We start from the raw sequence: 25507 nt of genomic DNA on the forward strand, positions 1-25507 counted from the left end.
CCTGTAGTACACAGACAAGAAACAGAATCCTACTCTGGGACCACTTTTCCCCTCTGCCTATAGCCAAAGATTAGCACAAATCATCCCTGATGAGCACATCTGGATGCTGTCCTAACTGGAACAGACACCACCTTCATGGTGAAAAAGCACTTTCCTGCTATCACAATCAAACTACTTCCCTGTTAAGCTTCATAACTAGGGAGACCATGTAATTAATTCTCATTTTTCCTATAGGTCATGAGTGGCTTTTGCAATATACTGAACAGATTTATAGCATACACATTTATAGCAATTATCTTGAATTGCCAGTATATAGTAAGATTATCTACAACATTCCTTAGACCAATGCTCTTCAGCATCAACATATGCTACTTGAAGAATACTTAAAGAATGACTCAAGATCATTTCTACATAGGTAGCAACTCATCATCCCATTTCTTAGGTTAACAGAGAATGAATTCCACTCATATCACAGTCAGAATAATAAATCATCACAGTTAGAGAAAACAAAGAAGAATAATAAATTCTTCAATGCTTTAATTTCTTTTTTCATATGCAGAAGTAATTCATGGAATGTATTGCCTTTGTTAAAAAATACGCACACTTATTTGCCAGTTCTTTACATCAAAATTTCTATTTTCCAGTCTAGAGAGGAAAATAACAAAAAAAAAATCCTATTGTAAGTTTTCCTAAGACTAAAACTGGTCTCCCTTAAAAATATAAGAACTTTATTTCAAGTCTGACAAGTTACATATGATACTAGTAACTTTATAATATGATAAAGACTGCACCTGAGACATGCCATGCAGTCAGGCACCTTCAATACAGGTATCTTCCTGCTACAAACTGCCAGTTTTCATTCTTGCATACACTTAGAATATACTAACTGATGGTGACAATTTGATTAATTACAATAAAAAAGGAAGATAGAATTAAACTTCACAACATGATTGCAGCAAAGCAGAAAAGAAAACACTGGTAAATGTAATATTCCATTGGCCATCAGTGATTTGAAAAGTTTCTTCTACATGGTGGCATGCTAGAAGGAGAAACAAATACCTATTTTCCAATGTTAAACAAGCAAGGGTACTTCTGTTTCCTCAGTGGAGCTGAAATCCTCAAAACGATTCTTTCCCACTTCCACACACTCAGTGAGCAAGCAGCTCAGGGACAGCTTGGTGGGCACTTACACCAGAGAAGCAGAATGAGGCCACCCAGTACCCTAACTGAGGTAGAAGTGGAGCAGTAGGGCTCATTTCCACAAAGTGTCAGAAGCTCCCAGTGATGCTCTTTATTTCACAGTGGATCTAATTGCTACAGGAGTCAATCCTGATGTTGTTTCAGAAAGATGCAAGCTTTAATAAGACTGCAAATGATATCACTGGTACAGCAGGGGAATAGTTGTTCAATACCTTCCAAAGCTGAAGGTTACTCATGGCAAGCTTTTATATAATGTTGAGGTGATTACAGAGCAAACTGTGATGTATGCCATACAAGTTACTGCCTGCTGATTCAACACACTGCAAACACTGCCACTGCTGTTCAATTAAAACTAACAGATAACTGCATAAAACCTCTGTATTTTGACTTTTCTCTTAAGTGTTTGTCAAATTTGTCCGTTTGAGTTTCTTTGATAAACCAATGAGCCTGTGCCACAAAAGCCCTCACAGAGCAAGGGAGGACATGTGCTGCTCAGCAGTCGATGCAAATGACTGCACAAAATGCAGTGAGCCATGCAGAGCAAACAAGCTAGAGGAGAAGCCACACACATTCTCTTCAGTTTGTCATTACAGGGACTGATGGTGTCCCTTCAGTTGTCTGTAATAAAGAGGGTAAAGCCTTCAGAAGTACTTCCAGTTTCACTTTTCGTTTGAGGAAAGAATGTGAGTACCACTTGTTCCACACTGCTATGAAGCAAACTAAGACCAGACATCAGAAAATGACCTCTACATGCTGACAGTGTTCCCAAGGGAATGACAGATACTGCTTGTATACACAAGAATGCAAGCATGCACCTGATGATCAGCAACAGCCAGCCTTTGTGGAGAGCCTTTCAGTGTAAGAACATTTGTAGGAGGTAAGATACAGAAGATTTCTTAAAAACTGAAAACTCCAACTACAGTTAACTTGTGTTAGCTGATTTGCTAACTGAAGCAGAAAGAAATTTGTGCACAAAAACACGTTTCTGCTGCTACGCACTTGGAGATTATGGACCTTCAAAGGAAGAGCACTCATACACAATGTATATTATCCAACAAAAATATTCATAACATTCTGGATCTTCAAAGACACAAACTCTACTTCACATAGAATAAATTCATTAACTACAGCAGCAGAACTGGTGATTTCCAAATGGAGGCCTACAAAGGTGAAGTGTGACAGAGGATGTACCATCTCTGCCCTGTGGATGAGGTCACCTCAAGTTCCTTTGCTGGTGACTGGAAAAAAAGTCACTTCCAAAGCTAAAAATCAGCTTTCCTATTTAGCACCCTTCGGACCTGGCAGTGTTGCAAGCAGCATCTCAATAGCTCAGAGGCCCCTTGCTTCCCTATGAAGAAGCTGAATTTAAGCTGAATACAGATGTATGAATAATGATCTACCTATTCACAAGATTCATTTTCCTTAAAAGTCTGTCAGGGAGACAGTCAAATGAAAAGGTCATGTATACAATTTCATCTGCATAGTAAGAAGGCCAGAAATAATCAACAAAATTCTGTTTCACTCAGTCAAAAATGAACTAGATCAAACTAACTCTGCTATCATACAAACAGCACAACAAACTGACATATAACTCACAGAAGTGGCTTTTAATTGCCTATCTCAAAGCACAAGCTGCTGCACTGTCAAGACTTGCTCCCTTTATACTCTAAGAAGGTTTTGCTGGTTAAGATTCTGTTGTTTGCTAGTTTTTAAGTACTTGCAAAGCTGACAGCACTGATTGTCTTTACAAAGAACCACTTCACATATCTACTTTACGTAATTATCCTCATGTAGCCAAACGAACATAATGGAAACATGTCTGCATGCTGATCACATTCATTTTGGTAAGCCACAGAAACAGGACTGGAACAAGAATCCCGAATCATCAAATCCAGTCTTCCATTAATGCACTTGAGTAAATAACGCATTTATTGCAGTGATGGAGTTTCACTAAAACAGAAAAAGGCTTCCCTGTATTGTTCCCCATGTAAGATCTATGACAATATGTTGTTTATTTCAGTGTTAAGCAAGTAAACATACAGCTATCCATGTCTACAGAGTAACAGAAAGCATTACAGAGTGGTTCTAAAGGTCCCAGATCACACTATTATCCTGCCACATGATCAAAATATGTACAATTCTCAATACACGGTTTTTTGGTCAAGAACTCTTACAGCGCTCCTTTATTACCTGTCATTATTATTTTACATTATAATGATATACTAAGATTTGTTTCAAAAACATTAACCATTTACCAAACAAATCTGATGCTCCCATTTCAATTAAACTCTTAAAGAAGTTACAAACATCTGATTTCAAATTTTAAGTTTTAGTTAAAAGTGGGTTTTTGAGTTACATAAACATTTTTATACACACTAATTTGTAATTCTGTGTTTTGGTTCTTTAATTTCAGAATACCACAATGATTCAAAAATTGTTCTTTGCATAAGATATACAGAAATGTTCAGCCTGGAGCAACAGCAATTTGGCAAGCCACACTGTAAAACTCAAACAAACAAACAAAAAAAAAAAAATAGAAAACTGATGCTTACCTTAGAAACACTGGTGACACGTCTAAAGCTGTGCCAATGCTATTGCTCAAATAATGAAGCAACAGTCCCTCAAAAATGAACATGTCAGCTCTTGTTTCTATTGCCACTACATTTCTATTCTCATGGATTGGAATAGTTGGTCAATGATTTGTAGGAAAAACTAAATCACAGTGGCTAAAGATTTCTGTATTCATCTTGACTAGTAACAGCTTTTGCTCAAATTAAAGTTCCCTTAAAACACACCTATCAACCATCCACATTCAGCCACCATTTGCCATTAAGGTATTCATACACGATGGGTTGACAAGCAATGATCTCTGCTGTTTAAGTCTGAGATTTTCAGTTTCTCTCTGCTAGATGCATTTCTTACAGTAAAAAAAGAACACGTATATTCTCTCAACTATATCCTAATTATATGGGGAAAATACTCCATACCTTTTTCTATTCCTACATAACTTTTTTCACAGTGTGTTGCGCAAATATACATAAATTCATTTTCTAGTTCCTAACAGCATTCTGTTTGTATTCATATTACCTTCTGAGTCCAAAGTGCTTCCAGAGAAGGGCTTCGAGATGAAAACACAGTACATATTTGATTTTAAAAAAAGGCAAAAAACTCTTTCAGAAGTTTTTGGCACTGAGAAAGTTAAAATTTATACACCTCTACTTTCAGCACTGCAGAAGCAGAATGCCACCATAGTGAAAGAAAAGTGACTAAACAGTTCAACTAAAGCTAGGCATTTTAGAACCTGAAAAATTTCCTCCCCTAATCCCAGAAAGCATCTGGGAGCACACAGAAATTTAATTTGGCTGAGGAATGCTGTCAAGCGCAGGTGGTTGGAAAATGAAAAGGATCAACATGAAGTATGCTGGTATCTGTGTTGCATCAGGCAAGGAGAGGACAACTTATTTCTATGGTACTTTGGTGTTACCCAGCTCAACTTCTATCAGATATTCACAAATTAATAGTGAAATGAAATGACCTAAAAACTTTCTAGGGTAAGGCTGTACTAGATATTTTCCAAAATGGGACCACACCTCTGAGGAAAAGTCTGTTAGTACCTATGTGATATTTCTGCGCACATGAAAAGAAGCCCATAGTAGGAAAAACTATAAATGACACTGATCAGAAAAATCTAAAACAATGTTTTAACATAGATCAGAGATTTTAAAACATCCATGAAAAAGTTATTTTTCTTGTGATAAGCCATTATGAAACCTACGCTGAAAAGAACATTCAGGAAACATCACTGGCTAAGGCATTAAACTACACTGGTAACTAAAGACACCAGAATCAGTTTCTCCATTGCTGGCTGCAAGTCATAGGCATGCATACCAGACACCTAAGAAATATATTAAAATAATTTTTTTCTGTGTCAACTTTTTCTCTTGTAGTTCCAAAAGGTAAGTAACAATTTCCATCCAAGTGCTGGTTGACACATCCAAAATTACCTTCTAGATCAGAAATGTATCGTTTCTTTCCTAACAGAGAAATTGCACATAAATTCTAAGTCTGAAAAATATACATTAAACACTGTAACTGCTAAAATAATCACTGGCAGAGATGGTGGTATTTTCACTGGTCCAGAGAACAGACGAGTTTCTGGTTAAAGGGAATAACCTATCATTAGACTAATTGCTATAGCATGAAACAATAAGATAACATTTCAAGAACAGAGCCCTTCTTTGGACCTGAAATAGAAACAGCAGCTTTCAAATCTAAACACAATAGCCTGTATTTAGTAGTACACTGAAAGTACTGAAGCTTGCAGTGCCAGGGTGTGTTCTTCTGTAAAACCAGCAACTTTTTCATTCTGCAGGATCACGTGCTTGCCTGAAGAATTTGAGCACGCAATATGTTGTTTAATTTTTTTCAAATCTACTTCTCTTACAAAGGGTATTACTACATCTACCTACAAATCTTGCTCTGAACGGCAGGCATCTCTTTTCCATCTGCAAAAAGAAAACTAAATTTAATCTCCCTGCTTCAATACAGAACTTTGTGAAAGGACCAGTGTCAGAAGGCAGTTCTCCAGCACATCACCACAATCTCAGCAAGAAACTGCCAGAAGTAAGCTTGATTTAAAGTCTGCTCAGCTTTCTGCATGCGGTGCAAGGAATCACAGTATGTAGAAAGAGATGCTTGCAAAATATTCCTGGCTCAATTTCCTACCAAATTATGATCTAGTCATATCCACTTCTTTTAATGCAGTTGCCAGCAGCAAGGTAAATCACAGAGCGACTGGGTTGGAAGGGACCTTGTATCTTCATTCAAAGAATATCACAGAATCACAGAATCACAGAATTGTAGGGGTTGGAAGGGACCTCCAGAGATCATCGAGTCCAACCCCCCTGCCAAAGCAGGTTCCCTACACCAGGTCGCACAGGTAAATCCACAGGTATATCCTCTCAACTACCAGACAGAATGAGAAAAAAACCCCAGCAATTTTCCTTCAAAAGAGTTAAAGATCTTTTAACTGAGTTTCAAAGTAGATCCAGAGTTTTATCTTTCTGATAAGAGCCAGTTAAGCTTATAAACGAAGCTGTAATTAGGCATAATGATAGTGGAACAAGCGAATTTAGAATCAGGCATATTAATTCAAACTTCCTAAGACACCCAGCCTTAACAGCATTTGACAGCCTTCCTTATGAAGGGAGGGTTATTTCATTCTGAGTGTGCTGGAGCTACAGTGGAAGTTTTCCACAGCTCCTCTACCAGCACAAGCATTTCTCATTCAGGAAGGCCACGGTGAGTGCTGCTGTGGCACACAGGGCTGGTGCTCTAGCAGCACCACTTCATATTTCCATACTGCTCAGGAGGTTCAGTTCAAGAGACTAAGGAGCACAGATGCATCCCCAAATCTCCATCACATGTGGTATTAGGCCAAGAGACTGTGATGGAGAGTTACAACTTCCTTTCTTCCGAGTGGCTCAGCCACCAATGGAATGAAGCACAACTGCCATGTTGAAAGCTTCTTTGAACTCTCATCATTACATTCCTCTAAAATCTGGAAGCAAGCCACAAGACTTGCTAAGACTAAGAGCTCACGGCACATCTTCATTTAAATCAAGCCCAATCTTTTCAACACATTCTCCTATTATAAAGCAGATTGATTTCACTTTTACACATTTAAATTATGTAGGGTCAGAAAACTCCCAGCAAGCAGTCTCAGTGAGTACAAACACCACACACAACTTAATCAAACATTAACACTGACTTTAGGCATACAACTTTAGAAAACATGCGCAAAGACTGGCTATGTGCCTAGCAAACCTGCACTAGCGCTGCAAGGAAAATAAATGGAGTCTTGAGAACCGTCCAAAAAGTAATGATGCATCCAGTAATAATAATTTAAAAAAAAAAAAAAAAAAAGATCTATACACCTCTCACTCAACAGGGAAAAATATATGAAAACCATCTGCTAGCTTTTGAAGAAAGCATTTTTGTTGATTGTTAAAATTCTGTCAGAAGAATGAAATACTGCATCTTGTTTCATATTTCTGTTCTACAATAAACACAAATCTCCTTCAATTATTTCAGTCTTTTAGCAGATACCATAGCTAATTTCACAGGAAAAAGTCATTCTACAGAAACGTATTAGACAATAACTGTGCTAAAGCAAGAAAGCTCTAACTCCCTTTAACAGTTCCCAATACTCTTTGATGGTTTTATGGATTAGGTTTTCTCATACATAACTTTGACAATCAAAATTCAGTATTTTTTAAATACTTTTTATACTAAACTCAAGAAAACGCAGATATAAATCAGCTTCTGTGGAAAATGGTCTGCAGAGACCTGGACTCCGAAGGATGAAACCAGTCACAACCAAAAAAGCCAGAAGACATAGACACTGAAGTAGAACAGAAACTCAATGTGTCACTGAAACTCTCTTCTGCAGATGATTTCACACCCTAAACCTTTTCCCCTCTTCCCTAATCGTTTTTTTTTGCTACTATTTACAACCCTAAAGGCTAAAGATAATTTGGAAGAAAAAAGGAAAAGTGCTCAGACTATATGATTCAAGATCTACAGAATTCCAACACTTTTTATATCATAGCCTATAGGCAAATTTTTGCATCTTCTGCTTTCATGGATCTTTTTATTCATAACCTTATTAGCTTATTTACTTGCTAATTCACCTCATTTTTCTGATATTCTTTCACCTGAAACAGCCTTCATTTCTACAAAGTCTCACCTGTTTCAGAAACCTTTCTCTTTACCTTTTCAGCTGTCTAAAAATCAATTTTCTTCCTCACAAACTGCTGTTACATCCCCATTCTCCCTTTACTGGATTACATGTTTTATACTGTAAAGGTAAATATGTTCCAAAAGGCACTGTAACTGCTAGGTGTCCACACAAATAACATCAGAGCAGTAAGTGGAGTGATCACCAGACAGTTACATAACAAAGCCTTCTCCAGGGGGCTGAGCAACATTCTAGAAAAATTAAATCACAGTAGAGTTCTTAAACCCGATCCAAAATTCTAAACAAGAGTATTTTTCCTCTATTGAAAACTGCTTTCAGCTTTTACCACACTAATATTATTTGAAATGAGAAAAGAGCCCTCAACCCCAGGATTCTCAAGGACAGAAGTCAGCTACCTGGCATGGTGCTCTCCAACTTCTTTAACAGAGAAAAGCACAATGTATACTTTAACAGTTCAACTCACCAATAAATGGAATAGAAGCCAAGGAATCACCAGGCGGGGTGGAACCGGATGCTTTCCTTTCTTCTATCCGTTTTATGTGGACTTCCCTCCGAGCATCATTAGGTAACCAACAGGTGGTGTCCGAGGCTGCCTCTTGGTCATTGACTGCAAGAATGTAGGACTGATGCCTCAAAGGCTGTGGAGTTTGGTGGCCAGAAGGTGATTTGTCCCGCATGACAACTGCATCTTTGTCATTTCCTTGAACATCTGTTTGCAGAATTTCAGGCTCATGGGCATTTTCTCTTTCCAAATCATGACTCCTTTTCCTGATGGAAACACCTGTATTATCAGAGGTAGTTGAACTCTCACTTGTTTGTTGAACACGTTTGGCAGAAGCTGGAGACAAAGAGGAGGGTTGCATGGTTTTGCCCATTTCTGTTCTGTGATCTGGGGCACCTTCTCCTCGGGTTCTTGACTGTTGGTTTAACAGGCCACTCTGATGCAAATGATTTACAGTTCTTTGGTCTTTGCTGGCAACAACATCCAAACTCTGGTTAAGGGGAAACGATGGTTTTGCTGCATAGGAGGAATTCTTCAAAGAGCTACTTTTAGAACTTCTGGCTGTTGTGAGAGATGTCCTTTCTTGTGAAACAGCCGTAGGTTTTGAAATTCCCCCAGGAGTTTGCAACTCTCGAGAAGGCTGCAACATTCTTATATCTGGTGAAACTTTCTGAAAATGAGAACCAGGCAGAGAAGCTCTACTACCTACTCTCCTACCATCTGAAATATAACCACTTGGAGCCAAAGGAAAATTTTGACCTCGAAGGGACATATGAAATGCATGTTGTCTAGGTCTCTCATAAATACCTCGCCGATCATCTTGTTCAGAAAACCCTGTCCACTTGTAAGTCTTTCTCCTATCTCCATTTGTGTCTGCCATAAGACTCTCAGAATGAAAATTTTCTACCATTTCACCCTGTTTGCTGAGATAATCCCATGACCGAGCCCTGTGATTCCTTGCACTAATCGAAGGTGAAGTTAGTGTATCTTGTGAAGCACTTCGTGGCCACTCTTTCATCAACACAGGATCTTCAAGTCGTTCCTGGGATACACTTCGCTGCCGGATCTGTGCAGATTGTGGAACCCTGTCATGAGAGGTGCTCCTGCGTCGTACCTGTGAAGCAGTGCGATTTGGCACCACTTGATTGTAATCAGTTGTATTCTGAGAAGCTGCTCTTAAACTATCTAATCTTTCCTGTATCGTTCGGGAGCCATACATGTGCATGCGCCTGTTATCAACATATTCTTTGTAGGTTTTGTAATTCTTCCAGTCTATGTGCTGGTGTGAGGATGGAGAACTGTAATGATTTGTAGAGATGGAGGGAGAGTCTGTGGCTTGAACAGAAGGCCTAGTGCTTGGGATTCCTTCCGGACATACTACATAATTTGAAGCCTTAATCACTGTTCCATTTGGATCACCTGGCATTGTTAATGATGTCTGTGGAAGTACAATGGCAGTGGATGCTGAAGAAGATGGTGATGTGGTTCGTGCTTTTAGAGTGGTTTGATCTTTTAAGCCATATCTTATTTCTTCTGTTCTGTGTGATGGACCAGCATGATTATTTCTGCAAGATGGCAAATCTACAGCCTTCTCAGAAGGCACAATAACAGTCCTTACGGTTTCATTGCAAACACACACAGCTGTATTTGATTTTGCAATGTCTGTTGGTGACGGAGGCACTTGTATTTCCATTCTGTAAGCCCTCTCTGGCTGTGTCAATGCCCGTACTGGTCTGCTGACTTGCTGTTTCCCCAGTGAGAAATCAGAAGATAGCTTGTCACCAGCTTGTGCCACAACAGAACTGGCAGATGTCAGACGTGGATAACATATTGGTGGTGGTTCAGGTATGTTGTGGGCATTACCACTGTAAGCTTCATTGCCTTTCAGGTAGGCATCTTGGGAATAAGCCTGCGGACAGAAGATTCTGTGAGTATTACGTAGTAAAGGAGACAGAGAAGTCCCCAAATACAGCATTTGCACAAACTTCAAGAGATTGAACACAAGTTTGAAATTCACAGTATGTGTAATTTTAGACAAAATACTAGTTTAAAAAATTAAGAATAGAATTCCATCCCCATACTGAACACAAAACAGAATAAAGAAAATAATTAAATACATCCCCCCCCAACAATTCGGAAGCTGAACTGATGACCAATGCTAGGAGATAGCACAGGTAGAGCACTGAGTCAGGTTTGCCAAAAATCCATGAGCAGAAAACATAGCATTTTTCTCAACCTTTATTTTTGCTTTCAATCGCAATTCTACTAATATCCTTCCCATTTAAGCTCTGTATTGCTGGGGACCAGAATTTTACAGCAGTTGACAGGTTAAAATGCTGCACAATAAATTCAGCTAGCACTAGAAAATTCTCTAGTCATATCATGTATAGAAGAGCTCAATTCACTTAGTACATGTGAAAGTACACACACAGATATACACACACACTCATCTAAGATGTCCTCTACATAAAAGCTACTGTGCCTAAACATAAAATGAATAAATTGAAGCAGTAACAATCTCTGTTGTGAGCCAATACCCTACAAGTAATCTTACATTTTGTGGAAGACAGCCAGTACATGGCACACAAATTTTACTGCAAAAATATGAATAATATGATCATTTTAAACTTTGAGATACAAACACTATGAAAATCCACACATATTCACTACTGCTACAAAATACTAGAACAAACTAAATTTCAAATTTATTTCCTTAGTGCTTTTATTTTCATCTTTATGCTTTAGAGCCTGACTCCTGAGAAAAAATGGTTATACTGAATGTAACATGTTTCAATAGCCTCATTTTTGAAAAGCAACATTTACCATTTTGAAATTAACAGCACATACAAAAAAAAAAAAAGTTAATGAGAAGCATACAGCATTTCTAAATGACAGTCCATTGCTTAAAAACTTCAGCATGACTCCATTCAGTTTAAACATAATGAAATAAAGAGCCAGCAGCAGAGCCTGCCAATGCAATTGAAGATTAATATGATTTCTCAAAGCTTTCACACATTTAGGTGTGGTATCATATCACAGCATTTGCTCTCAAATCATAACATGCTCAAATCCAGAATATCAATGTGTCCTGTTTCAGTACTACAGATTACAGAAGTCTAAGGGCAGCCATAAAATTAATACAGAGCAAAGTACAGAGGTGGGTGAGGCATTTAAAACATTGGTGCAATAAATGTTACGCTAAGCATTAGTGAAATATTAAGGCACATTGAAAGAAAACCAACCAAGTTAACAGGCACAAACCACAAATTAAGATATTAGCATTATCAAGAGAATTCAGCTCTACCTATGTCATTTCCAACAAACTTGTCATTTCCTATTCTTGCTTCTCACAAATCACTTCAGAAAAACATGCCTTACAGAAAATCAGAAATGGCTACTGTATGCTTCTTACCAGTGCTGTGACATCCTTTGTAAACTGCAGCTGGCAGAAAACAGGAAAACATAGTAAAAGCTGCTTACAGATGTAAAGACAGAATTATGTTTTCATATTGATGTTGGATACAGCAAGCTAAAAATACAACTACACCGATTTCACTGGAAGGTACCAATAGAGGTAAAGGGCAGTAGAGCATAAAAAATAACTTCACCCTCCTTCTGAGCGTGTCCATCTCAGGATTTTATCTGCTGCTTGCATTTATCTCCTGCCCTTACAGAAAACAAAATACATTTGTGCCATTTTGCCTTGGTGCTTCCGTACGGCTGCCTGTACAGAGCTCTGGTTCTAATAATCCAGACTTCCCTTCCACTACAGCAACATTACTGTCTCTCATTTCCCCTGGGTTTCTCCCATCCCTGCTTCCTGGTGACGAAACAACAGCTTTATTATGCATTTAAAACAGCACGCCCCTTCCTCACATACATCTCAACACGACCACAAGCTGTCAGCTGACTGCAGCTGCTTTCATGCCATACATCTGAAATTGGAGGAATGATGCTGCAGAAACACTCCGCTCATGTGATTTATTTTTCCTCCATTCGTAGTAAAAAAAAAAAACCAACAAAAAAAACCAACTAAATCAAGCCAGATTACTTCTGCACGTGACACATCTAATGAAGGAAAGGAACATACAAAGATAAATATTTCTAAATCTTTCAATAAAATGGTTATTTAAGATTGTGATAGGCAGTAAGAAAAGAAATGGAAACGATGCCAAAGAAAAAGAAAACAGATGGTAAGGAGGTCACTGGCATGCAAGATAAGCAAAAACAACCCCCCACCCAAATCAGAAAAGGATTACCACGTTACAGAGCTGATAAAAGTTTAAAACGTGGGATGGGCATATTATGTCAAGATAAAATACACTGACTTTATGCTTCTGTAAAACACGCCCACGACAGACAATGCTTCATTGACTTTGACAGCAGAAAGGCTGAATTCCAAAGCTGCTGTGATCTGACTGTAACTGCATACTACAAATGAGTATCAAAATCAACGCCTAGATCTGACAAAAATCAACCACAGATATTAAAACTTCTTCAGAAACAAACATTCCTACAGGGACCAAAACAAGGCTGGCTAGATTTTCACTGCCCTGCCCCCTCCCTAAAAAGAGCAGGTTTTCATGACTGCAGATATATTTGAAAGACTCCATTATTATGAACAAGATATTCTGATGAAAGGAGAAATATACTTCTTTTAATTTCATTCCACTCATTTCCCAAGAAATCATTAAAACAAACATAACCCTTCTTCCAAGAAAGATAAATTACATTAAGAGCTGTGATATTTTTGTAAAAGGAATATTTAAGCTCTGTTTCATAATCCTGATTACAGTCCTGCAAAGATTAAGCAACTTTCAAAGAAATGCACGCATCAGAACTGATCTCTGTTCAAATAATGCCACACTGAATGATGCATTATCAACTTTTTGATTACAAAATATATTAACTGCTTCAATTGAAAGGTGATAGTTAAATTTTTACTTTTTAAGTCAGTAAAAATGAGAAGCACACCAATTTACTTGTTTGTAGTCATACACTGCTTAGTTACTTAGTGTATTTTGCTACAATATGTAAAGCACAGTTTGAATATTACTGTCTCATCTTAGTTTTTCTAGTGATACGTGAAAATATGAACTTTATCTGTGATTTCAACAGAAAGTTTACTGATAAGTAAACTGATAAAATCCCGATGAGAACTTCCCAACACAGACACCTGCCGTGCACCTTGAATTCCTATGGGAGCTGAATACTCAGCAGTTCATTGGAAGTTCCACCATGATGTAAAAATCAGTCTTCACGTTTTTTACAGTTTTTTTCCCATCTTATAAAAACAAAAACAAAACCACCACCACAGCACAAAAAAAACCAACAACACATGACGTCAAGTAAAGCTCACCATACAACAATTCAGTAGAATATTAGTATCTTGGATGGATAATATTCAGTTTCTGGAATAAAACTACTGACTGCTCATTAAGAATTCAGCGTGCTTCCAGTTACTGGGATCAATCTCTCTCTCACCTCACAATCTGCCTTTGCTTGCACCAAACCTGCAAACTCCAAAGAGTAAGGATGAATTTCTTACTATGAGTTTGTGTAACCATATTTGGATTTTAACTGATGAGGTGACACAGTCATGCCTTATGACAGGAAAAATAAATTGTTTTAAGCAAATGAGACATTCTACACAACATTTTATTAAACACCTGAAATTCACATGGATTTGCTGGTATTCATTATTTCCCAATTGAGTCTATGCACACATTTATAAACATTATTAAGTTACACTAAAAATAACTTTCCAAGTGCACAGCATCAATTCATACAACAGATCCTGTTCAAGACGGAAGTTCTGAAGAGTGGTATCTCTAAATGTGCCTGACACTTTAAAATCCAGTGACTCATATGCTACGTTCTTCTTTATTTACACAATGAGTAATCAGCAAACACGTAAATTCCAACATGAATATATCTCAAAAGCCTGGCTCCCGAACCCCACAGACCTCCCAGCACAAAGTCTGCTGACAGGAGTCAGCACTAAGGCTCACCCAAAAGCGGGCTCAACATCAAATCTCTCTATAGAGTGCATTTACACGGGACTTTTGCATCATATGGAGAGCTTCTGAATGACTGAAGAGTGTCATCATTTGATCACCTCTTGTTGTGTTTTTCAAGTATTAAATCTGTAAACCTGAAGGTTATGAAATAGCAACGATTGATTAAATACAATTAAGAAAATGAACTACACAGTTCACCAAAACGTGGAGTCTACATGAAATCTCCGGTACTAACACATACAAGATTCCTAATTTCTCTCTCAAAAAAAAAAAGGTTAAAAAAGCTACACAAGTTTTATGTAGACAAATCTAACTCGAAACACAATCATATTATAACCTTCTCTTCCTCTTTTTGGTCTCAAAATGGTTACAAACAAGTTTTCTTTAAATAAAACCATAAATGGAGAGATGAAAGATTGCCGTTTAAAATACATTTGATAACCACAGACTGACATTATTGTGGGCCTTCCGGCAACAAGCAGGTATCACAGTCCATTCTTAAGCTCTGAATTCAGGCACTGTTGTCCTTTAAGTGTATTTTTTTCTTTAAAAATAAAGGCTTCCAGCATATCTATCTGAGCCCTTTTTCTGCCATCTCTCTTTGGCAAGCTAAATGACAAACTATATTATTTTCCAAATGTTCACATTCTGCTCTTGCTTGATAAAAAAAATGTCTCTCCACTTTGTTTTCAATCTTGATTGTTGAAAAGGCACATTAATAACAGTTCCAAATTTTCACAGTATAGAACAGAATGACAACTTGCATAATAATTTTTCAATATCTCAACTGACACTGCTTTGCATGCATACAAAAAGCACATTTCTGTACCTTTATTATATAAAATGAAGCACTCCAAAAAGCCATGCTTTTAAAGAAAAAATTAGCATTACATAATTGAGCTTCAGTCCTAATTAATTTTATTCTTTTGGAAGAAATTAGGAAGTTTGCTCTGCAATCTACAAAACTGTGCAAACCACCACTTGCTATGGCCTTTGACCATCATTTTCTATTTTTTGCCTCCTAATTCCTGCTTGATAAGGCAGAGCTATTTCCAGCAACACTCCCACAAACTTGTTTTCCTTCCCTTTTTGTCATACCTGCTGTTTTTGTATTTCCATCTGTATGGGAACTGCTAGATCACGGCCTGAACCTCTGATTGATCACCTGAGGCGAGCGCTGAGTCAGCCATGGGAGCACAGGTGAAGGCAATTCTCCTGTGCTGTTGGAAGGGTGGAGCCTGGCTGCACCTCTCCTAAGGCCCATTTAAGAGCTGACTGCCAGTGAGGAAGGAGCTCTTCTGGAGATCCACTCTGCTGGAGTTTTGTAAGTGAGCCCAGAATACAGGTAAGCTTTCTATCTATTCTCTTTTTGTTATCATAATCTGCTTTGCCTAACTATCTTGTTTATTTCATAATTATAACATCTTAATATTCATTGATTACACACCATCTAATTTGTGCATTCCTATATTTCCAGCCAATCCTTGTTTTGTCTACAAAGAAAAACCACTTGTCCCTACCTCTCACTTCTCTTTCAGCATCCTCATCAGTTCACCTGAATTAGCCATATACACTTGCCTTACCTTAAAAATACATATAAACAAGCAGAATTTAAGATTCACAAAAACAAACAAGATGACCCAATGTGAACCTTGAATACTGGAGCTAAAACTCTAGTGTTCTTACTTCTCTTTCCTTCAGGCTTTTTTTTTTTTTTTTTTTTATTCCAAAGTGGCCTGAAACACTATAGGCACAGTTGTGGAAGATAGCCCTCCGCCCCTCAGTTCGCAAAAACATATCTGACTAACTTAGCTGGAAAATCAGACATCTGTGCTGAAATTCTGAAACTTTCCCAGCCAAAAGTGAAGCCACAAGGAAAATTTTAAATATATAAATACATTTGTTTGTTTAATCTACCACTCAGCACTAAGCTACCACCAACACTTCAATTCAGCCACTGCTTTGTCTAGCTGCGTCTCAGAAACTTTCACAGATGGGGCTACCATCTGCAACAATTCCAGTGCTATAGTACCCTTTCAGTAAAAAAAATAAATAAATAAAAAAATTGCTACTATTTTACCCTTTCTGATGTCTAATTTGAATCTCCTAAGATGTTATTAAGAAAAACCTATCTCCATGATTTTGGTAACTATCCCTGTAACTGTGGATTGCTGTTAGATCATCCTTTAGCCAGCTCTTCACAAGGCTAAATCCCAGCTCCTGAACCTCTCTTCTCACTGGCTGCATGTTGCAAGACCCTGATCATCTCAGTAGCTCATTCCTGGACGTTTCCAGTTCTTTCTCACCCTCCTCGAACTAGTCACAAAGTTTCAGGAATACCACATCAGCATTTCAGGTGGTGAAAGATAACTTTCTTCATCTGCTGGATGTGGTGCCCCCAATGCAGCCCAGCCTGTTATTTGCCTTACCTCACAATTGCACACTGCTGACTCAATGACCCTGCTGTCTACTGTAATCTCTGGCTAATTTTCTCTTACTCAGCCAGTTGCTTCCCAATCTGCACTAATGCATGAAGCAAATGCATGTCAAGCAAAGTTTATATTTTCCTCACTTAATGTCATGAGGCACTGGTTGCTCTAATTCTCAAGAATATCAAAGTCCATCTACACTAGAACTTCGTCATCTGTCCTTTCACCTAATCTTCTGTGTCATTTGCTTCAAAATATAAATAGTCTAATTCAGATTGCAAATTTTAAACTTTAATAACAGTTTATATAATCAAAATATGTATGAAATAGTTCGAAGTTGTAAAAAAGATACGTAAACTAATCTCAATTTTGGAAAGAAGCATGAAGAAATTAGTTCTTATCAAGACGAAGCTTTTGCCATGGACAGAGATGGTTTTAAATGTTCTTCCCCCCCATCCCCAAAATGTCATTTCCAAGATCAGCTCAATGAATGAGCGAACATGACTTCGACAGTGACTTCACTAATGACACAATTTCACATGTAATTCCCCTCTAAGTAAGCAGCACATGCATGTCACAGCAGGCAACAAAACATGGACTGCAACACTCCACTGCTTTTACTAACAAATGGATTTGAAGCACTGCTCAGGAAATTTGACAGACTTCATAGACAACATTTCTATTTCTGAAGACTAAACTTGAGGTTTATCTTTATCTTAATATTTATAGGAGTAACTAACAGTGCTCATGTTCCTAACCAGTCATTACCACACCAAGTAGACTGGGAAATAATACAAATGTACACAGCCAGCATCATTCTTGAATATAATGAAACTATTTTCTCCTACTCATGCAGACAAACCTTTCTTTAGCTACTACAATACCCACTAGTGCAGAAAACCTGCATTTATGTCAACAGTTTACATAATGCCATACAAAGATATTTAGTGAAATTTGACATATGTCAAAAAAAAAAAAGCAACTAAACAAAAAATACTATGGTAGTAACTTAATGTTACCATTAAATTTCTGTCACAAGTGTGTTTTGATTCCTGTATTAATGAGGGTACTGTACTTTGCAGTTTATCATTCATTTTGAACATATACTGACAAAACTACTACTACAGAGATTGTTATCATTAGGTAAGCCATACTTCATCCAGGAATAAGAATTTGCCATGAGGTTTGTACTTCATTCAGATACACAAGTTTCAGAAAAAGCTAAGATAACATTAATGAAAAGGATAAGAATAGAAAACAAACAGTCACAAAATACAATTTTTTCTCTGAAAACAAGAAGTAAAAGGAGTAACATCCTGGGCTGTTACTCCAAAGATACTGCATTTTAAAGGTGGGTGTTCAGCTTTGACCCAAGTTATTTACCAATCTTATATTAGGACAGCTAGATCCTAACATCCGAGGGCAGATGATGATCAGTCACCACGTTCAGAGGAATCACTTGCATTTTCTGTTTGAGTGAAGTTACAGCAGTGGACCATGTCTCAAAAGGATGCTAACTGTTATTTTAAAAATTAATATATTTCTCCCTGTGACGTTCTACAAGGGAGAAAAACCACAGGACAAATGAATGACTTGTCATATAATGCCATTCATTCCTATTATTTACATTTTCAGGTGTTGCAGCTCTGCTATCAAAAACTGACACTTCTTCTGCATGGCAAACTGCAGCTATCCAAAACCTTTTGCTTCTGATATGTCTGAGTGCACTCAATGGTCAGTCTTGCAGAATACAAAAAACATCTGTCTCTTCACAGCCTTCCTCCAGCAGATGATACATGGAACCAACAGTCCACAAGACAGGCCTGTTTGTACCCAAAAATACATCACAGCAAACAGGAGGAGAAATTCCTTCATGTCACATCAGAATCATCTATCAACCCATCATAAGAGCAGACCAACAGCAATCAGAAGGAATTCATGCAAGCTGTATGCCCTTCTATGACCAAGTGACTCACTCAGTAGATGAGAGGAAGGCTGTTGATGCAGTATACCTAGACTTGACTGTCTCCCACTATTTTCATATTCCTACACAGTCACAGTTTATGAAAACTCTCCCCACTGCCCAACCACCCAAACTCATTCCACGGCCCCAGTGTTTCCAGTAATAATGAATATTTCTTTGTAAAATATTCTCAAATATTATGACCATGATAATAGACTTAGCTTGTTGGCCTATTCATCCTTTAATGCTGGAAAATGCAGCTAATAAAATCCACAGCTCCTTCATAGCAGTTACTTAAAATCAAGTCTTACTATCACTGTGTAGATTAGAAAACAGTTTTCTGACTGCTAACCACAAAATCTACCTTGCTCTCTGTTATCTCCCTTCCTCTATTTCCAATTATAAAATAAACTAAACACCAATATGTTGGGTGTTCCTCCAATTATTCAAAATACACACATATAGTATTTCATTTCCAGCTCTTTTGAACTTAGAGACACTACACGGGAGCTGAATCACCTCACCTATATAGCAGGACATCACTTTAAATTTGAAACAGGGTCATTATATAACAAAATATTCACACCAGTTACAATTTTAAAAATTGGTAATCACTTCAGGACATTCATCACATCACTTTTTTTTTTTTTTTAACATAAATCTACTAAGAATTAGTGAGTTATTAATAAAAACTAATTTTAAGCTCCAGTTTTTTAAGCTAATTTATTACTTCAAATTTAGTAATGATTCTCAGTTTCTTTACAATTAGAAATGCTAGTTACAGAAACTGACCCAATTCATAAATTCTAACGTAAGGAACTGAAAACAATTAAATAAAAATATAAACATTATTTTAAGATATCTTCTCTTTTAAACAAGATACTAGAAATATCATATGAAGCAGGTATTCTCTCATATATTTGGATTCCTCTGAAATTTCAGAGGTGGCAAAGAAGTAGGAGAACATCTAAAGAGTGTCAAAACCACTAAATGTTAGCATTTTAATTACTTGCTAGCATCACAGCTCAAAGACTTCAAAATCAACAGCAAAATTTTATTTTCCTTTAGTCAGCATACATTTGAATGTAAGCCTCATAAACATACCAATTGAAGGATGTCCTCGTCTTTTGGCATAACACTAAGTTCCAACATGCTGTCACTGAAACAAAACAAAAAAAATCACACGTCAACTTTTGGAAAATATTTTCAATTCATATTACAAAGATAATCCATTAACTTCCATCAGAGCCCCAGGAAATAACAGTAGAACAGAAATCTACCTGAAGAGTACATCTGCATTCTCTTTAAAACCAGTACATTAAGCCAATACACTTCATGAGTTTTATAGTCCTGATATATATTAGTTGACTGGAGCTTCTCAGACAAAACAAGGTAACATCTTTCAGCACAAGTAACATTTACCTTTTGCTATATCATAAAGAAATTACATGAAATGTCAGGCAATAGTAAGACAAGCACTGACTTGTACTGTTCTGCTCACACCACTCCATAGCAGAATCAACCTAAACGTGCTTAGTCAAATGACATCTGAGAAACAGGTGAAGAACATATGGTTCTTTAAGTGCTGAGACTGCTGGTAAGAACTGCTGAAACCAACAGCAGCACTTTATATGAAGTGATAAATAAAGATCCTGGCACCTGTACCATTCAATACACATAATTCAAATTTACAGGCAAAATCAGGGCACTGAATATCAAATTAATTAATGGTTATCCAGAGTCAAATACTGCAAAGCAGTGAAATCTACACCTAGCACATATCAAAGCAAAGTCTTTTCATGAGCAAGAAAGAAGAATATACTCATAACACTGGATAAACAACAGCTGAATTCACTTTTATGTCACCTGAGTTAATGTAACACTTTGTGAACTAGAACACATAGGTCCAGAGAAGGGCTATGAGAGGGACCGATTGGTACAGATAGTTTTAACTAGACCAAAAAAACAGAAAACAAAGAGATTATATGTGATATCTAATAATCTCACATTCAGAAATCCCAGAAAAAAGGATATTTAAAAAAACAACAAAAAAAAACAAAAACAAACAAACAAGTAGGCTAGTATCAGCACAAGTACCAAAAGAAAATAACCTAACTGGACAGATCAGAGTAGGACTGAGCTTATCTGTACTGAGCAGTGCAATTCACTGCTGAGAAAAGACAGAAGCAGCACAGAGACTAGCCACTAACTTCAGGACACACAAGACAGTCTATGAAAGCACTGAAAAAGATCTCTATTCCTTACTCCTGCAGAACTGAAAGTTGTCACCTCAAAAATCTAATATGTGATTTATTATGCTTTCACACATGAAAAATGTTTTCATCTGCGGTTCCTCTTCCAGTTGTTATTGGCCACAGACACAAGGCTGCATTCCAAAACAGCAGAGTAAGGATATTAGGTTTCACAATACTCTTAATCCATTATTCATCTTGTAAGATTTATTCTCTAAAAAGCACAAATTAATTTAGGTTTGAAACCAAATATCATCAGTGAGAGGTTAACACTTTTTCCTTTTAGATCAATACACAGCTAAGAAAAACAAATCATCAAAAATGTTTTTGGAGTTTTTCAGAATACTGAATTTTAAGACAAATAAAAATATTGACCCGTATCTTCCATGTGCATTTACAAAAGCATTTCCCATTTTGACTGAGGACATAAAAAGCAAAACTATTTAAATGATTCTTTGCCAGTGGCGCCATCAGGAGAAGCTATTGTATAAAGTATGGGTGTTAAATTATTTTCTAGCTGTAAAATTGAAATAATAATAGTAATTATACATAGTAATAAGTAATAGAAGGAAATGCCCAAAGCTACAGTATCTAAGAAGTGTTTGAGTTCCATAAATGCGGATAGCACATGCTTACATTTATTCTTAAATCCTAACAGACAACTTATTAATAATAAACTTTGGAAATTAGTAGTATGATATATAGCATTGCTCATCTTCAAATTTATTTACATAAATGAAATTGTCCTACTTACAACTCAACACAGAACAATTGTTTTATACAAATATATATTATGTTGTTCAAAAAAATATATGTATTTAAAAAAGGATTAAAAGTTTAACACCTTCTTTGGTGAAGAAAGAGGTTCCATTCAGGAAGAATGTTTTATAAATTATTCAAATTACTGTTTAATCAGTCCATTCCAGTTTGTCCACAGAACCTTCTGGAGACAATCTGGATCTTTCTGCTCTATATATTTTTCAGAGCACTCAGTGCTTTTCAATTCTAGCACCAGAAGTATGTATATTAGGCAACAGTTTTCAGATATTGTACTGTAATATGCAAACACATAACGGACAAAACATGAATAAGAAACATGACACAAAGTAAGCGCTAGCTTACACTAAGACATCAGATACAGCATTATGAATTCTCAGGGACATCTATCATGCAAATGATTTTCATTACACTTCTGAGCAAAATTTAAACTTGACTTGGAGGAATCAAACTAAAGCACTATGATGGGCTGTCATCATGATAACTATTCTCATGCGTTCTTTTGCAGTAATGCACCAAATTCAATAGCTAAGCTGTACAACGCTAAATAAACAACATTTTCAAGATGGGTTTGTAAAAAGAAACCAGAACAAAAGTGCCAACCAAGAAACAGCTGGCAATCAGTACGCGTTTTTTTGGTTTTTTTCTAAATGGAACCATAAATAATATATGGAATTTACATTAGTAATCTGCACATCTCCAAGCTGATCACATAAACAGATGAGAATAAATTCTTAATGAACCAAATTAACAATCAAATGCAAAGACCAGGAAACCCAGACTTCACAGTGATCTTCCAGCTGATCTCTAAAGGAAACAATTCTTTCTAGAAACTCTTTTGGGGTGTGCCATTCATTATCCAGAGGAAGTAATCAGTGCAAGCTTAACTTGATCATCTCCAACCAGAGGAAAGCAGATAATGTCCTTCACAGGACAAAAACACTTTCCAAGAACAATACAAAACTTGCTTGAATTCTAGTCCATCCATCGATTTCACTGGAATTTATAGGAAGTCTTCATTTCAACATCAAAACACATTCATATGAATCCAGCATACAATCACAGAATCATTTAAGTTGGAAGAGACTTAAGATCAAGACTCAAGATCATCAAGTCCAGCTATCCCAATTCTCAACAAAATGGAACACACAGTATTGTTGATATCCACAGCCCCTGCTCAGTGAGCAGCATCCATCAGGCACATCTTCATCCTGATGATGACAGAATCTCAGGCTTCTCCAAGACCTGCATTTTCTCTGCATTTACGAAACTTTTACAGCCAGCAGCTTTTAATATAAGACACACAAAAACATATGTTCACTTTTTTTTATAAGACTTTTGAAAATAAACATTTGGAAGATAGAATTTTGGAAGAATCAAAGCACGCTCTGCTATCTGGGCCTGCCAGCTCCCCAGTGCACCAGGGGCCTGCTTGTACTAGTTGAAGGTGAAGTTGTATTAAAACACATGAACATCACTGTCTCAAGGAAATGACTTGCAAGCCACAAAAACATATCACACTGTATCTCCTTGAAACACTCCTGAGAGAAACAGCTCTTCAGTTACCAAACTACCAATGCTGTTTGGGCAGGAGCTTTGAAACAAAAGGCTGGTTATTTCCAAAGTATTGCTATTTGCTTCCAAAACAAAACCAAAACATGGGTATTAAAACAGAGAAAAAACTGAAGTGCTAATATTATCCATCCTGGTGCATGAAGAAGCTACTAAGTTCTGAAATCTGCAACATTCTATGATGAGAACAAATATCTACAATTGAACTGCCTTCCAGAAATACAGTAAACTGTATGGAAATAAAGTTGCAAAAGCAATCTGATTCAAAAACCAGGAAGCCCAAGCTGATTTTCGTTGCTGAACAGCGAGTGGGGAAAACACTCCTTAGAGGTTGCAGAAAATAATATACACTGTACTCTTACACAAAGTGCTCTGAAGATGAGGCATTTATGAAAGAACAAGCACTCACAGTTGGCAATGTTTGAGAATGTAATTAAAAATATTAATTAAAAATACTGCAATTAAAATGTATAGAAAATCATTACACAATACAGATTATAAATGAAATTGGTTTTAGTCATGAACAAAGGATATCCCAGCCAACAACTCAGTTTTTCGAAAGGCTTTTCAGCAAGTCTCCTGCACAAAACCTACTAAAGAAACTATGAAGTGATGGATGAAAAACTAGCTAAAACTACCAGAGCTGTAATGATGAAATGGATGATTTTAACATCAAGACTTTAAATATATTCAAAAGTGAACTTACGCAAGATCAACCTATCAAGGCCCATTAAGTCAAGTGATGCAGATAAAATCTTTGTCTCGGTAAATACCTACAGTGGATAGGCACAGGACCAAACACACTGGTTATATGCCAATGTTTTCATGCTCTTCTACCAAGAATCTATTACTGAATAATGTCTGAGAGGGTACTGACATAAAGAGACTATCAGTTTGATTCAGGATGCCAATGTTGATGCAGGAATGGTATGCTAAAGCAAGATATGCACAAGGTACAGTAATTTCACTTACCAAAGAATGGTACTAGCAGCACAAGAAATAAAATCTTGACATCCAGAACAAACTGCTCAGAGATCAAAAATAACTGTTTTCCAGTAAAGAAAGAGCGAGTTCATTCTTTAATCATATAAGAAGCTGTCACAAACAGCCATGACTGCCTTTAAGCTACAGGGAAGATGCACCTGACTAGTTTTGGAATCCAAGCTATTTTTATGGTATTTATCTGTTAATATTAAGACGTTCAGTTGAAGACTTCTGAATGGTTATATTTTCCATTAAAAAAAAAAAAAAAAAACCAACACAAAAAAAACCTTCATAAACAGACATGATCTTTTGCGATGATCTTACGATAGAATCACAGAACAGTTTGGTTTGGAATGGACGTTAAAGATCTTTTAAGTTCCAACCCACTTGCCACAGGCAGGGATACCTCTCACAAGAGCAGGCTACCCAAAGCTCAAACCAACCTGGCCACTGAAACACTTCCAAGGATGGGGCATCCACAGCTTCTCTGGGCAACCTGTTCCAGGGCCTCACCATCCCCATGGTGAAAATTTCCTGCTTAATATCTAACCTAAATCTACCCTCTTTTACTCTGAAGCCATTAACCCTTGTCCTGTCACTGTACTCTCTGATAAAGAGTATCTCTCCAGCTTTCCAATAGGCCTTTTTATGTACTGGAAGGCCACACTGAGGTCTCCCTTCTCCTCTTCAGGCTGAACAACCATACTTCCCTCAGTTTTTCTTCACAGAGGAGGTGCTCTGGCCCTTCAAACATTCTCATGGCCTCTTCTGGACTTGCTCCAACAGGTCCCTGTGCTCCTCATGCTGGGGGCCCCACAGCAGAATGCAGTAACGCAGTGGGGGGGTCTCATAAGGGTAGAGTCACCTCCCTTGACCTGCTGTCATGTTTCTTTTGATGTGACCCAGGATAAGCTTGCTTTTTGGGCTGCAAGCACACACATTGCTGGCTCGTGTTTTTCATCTACCAACACTCCTAAGATCTTGTACTTGGCCTTGCTGAACTGCATGGGAGTCAAGGTCCCTCTGAATGATATCCCTTCTCTCCAGC

The 25507-nt window shown here is 37.2% G+C and overlaps 1 protein-coding gene across 1 annotated transcript in view; it reads right to left on the reverse strand.

Annotated features, from left to right (window-relative positions):
* Positions 1-25507, reverse strand: part of ARHGAP21 (Rho GTPase activating protein 21) — a gene marked incomplete at both ends in the record, with an annotated part of 106410 nt that overhangs the window by 16597 nt on the left and 64306 nt on the right. The window contains 3 exons of the mRNA XM_079538360.1: positions 8424-10371; positions 11875-11904; positions 19979-20033. Of these exons, the coding sequence (XP_079394486.1) occupies positions 8424-10371; positions 11875-11904; positions 19979-20033 (2033 nt within the window). The remainder of the gene's footprint in view (positions 1-8423; positions 10372-11874; positions 11905-19978; positions 20034-25507) is intronic.

This window comes from Tetrao urogallus, assembly GCF_951394365.1.
Source record: "Tetrao urogallus genome assembly, chromosome: 7".
Lineage (NCBI taxonomy): Eukaryota > Metazoa > Chordata > Aves > Galliformes > Phasianidae > Tetrao > Tetrao urogallus.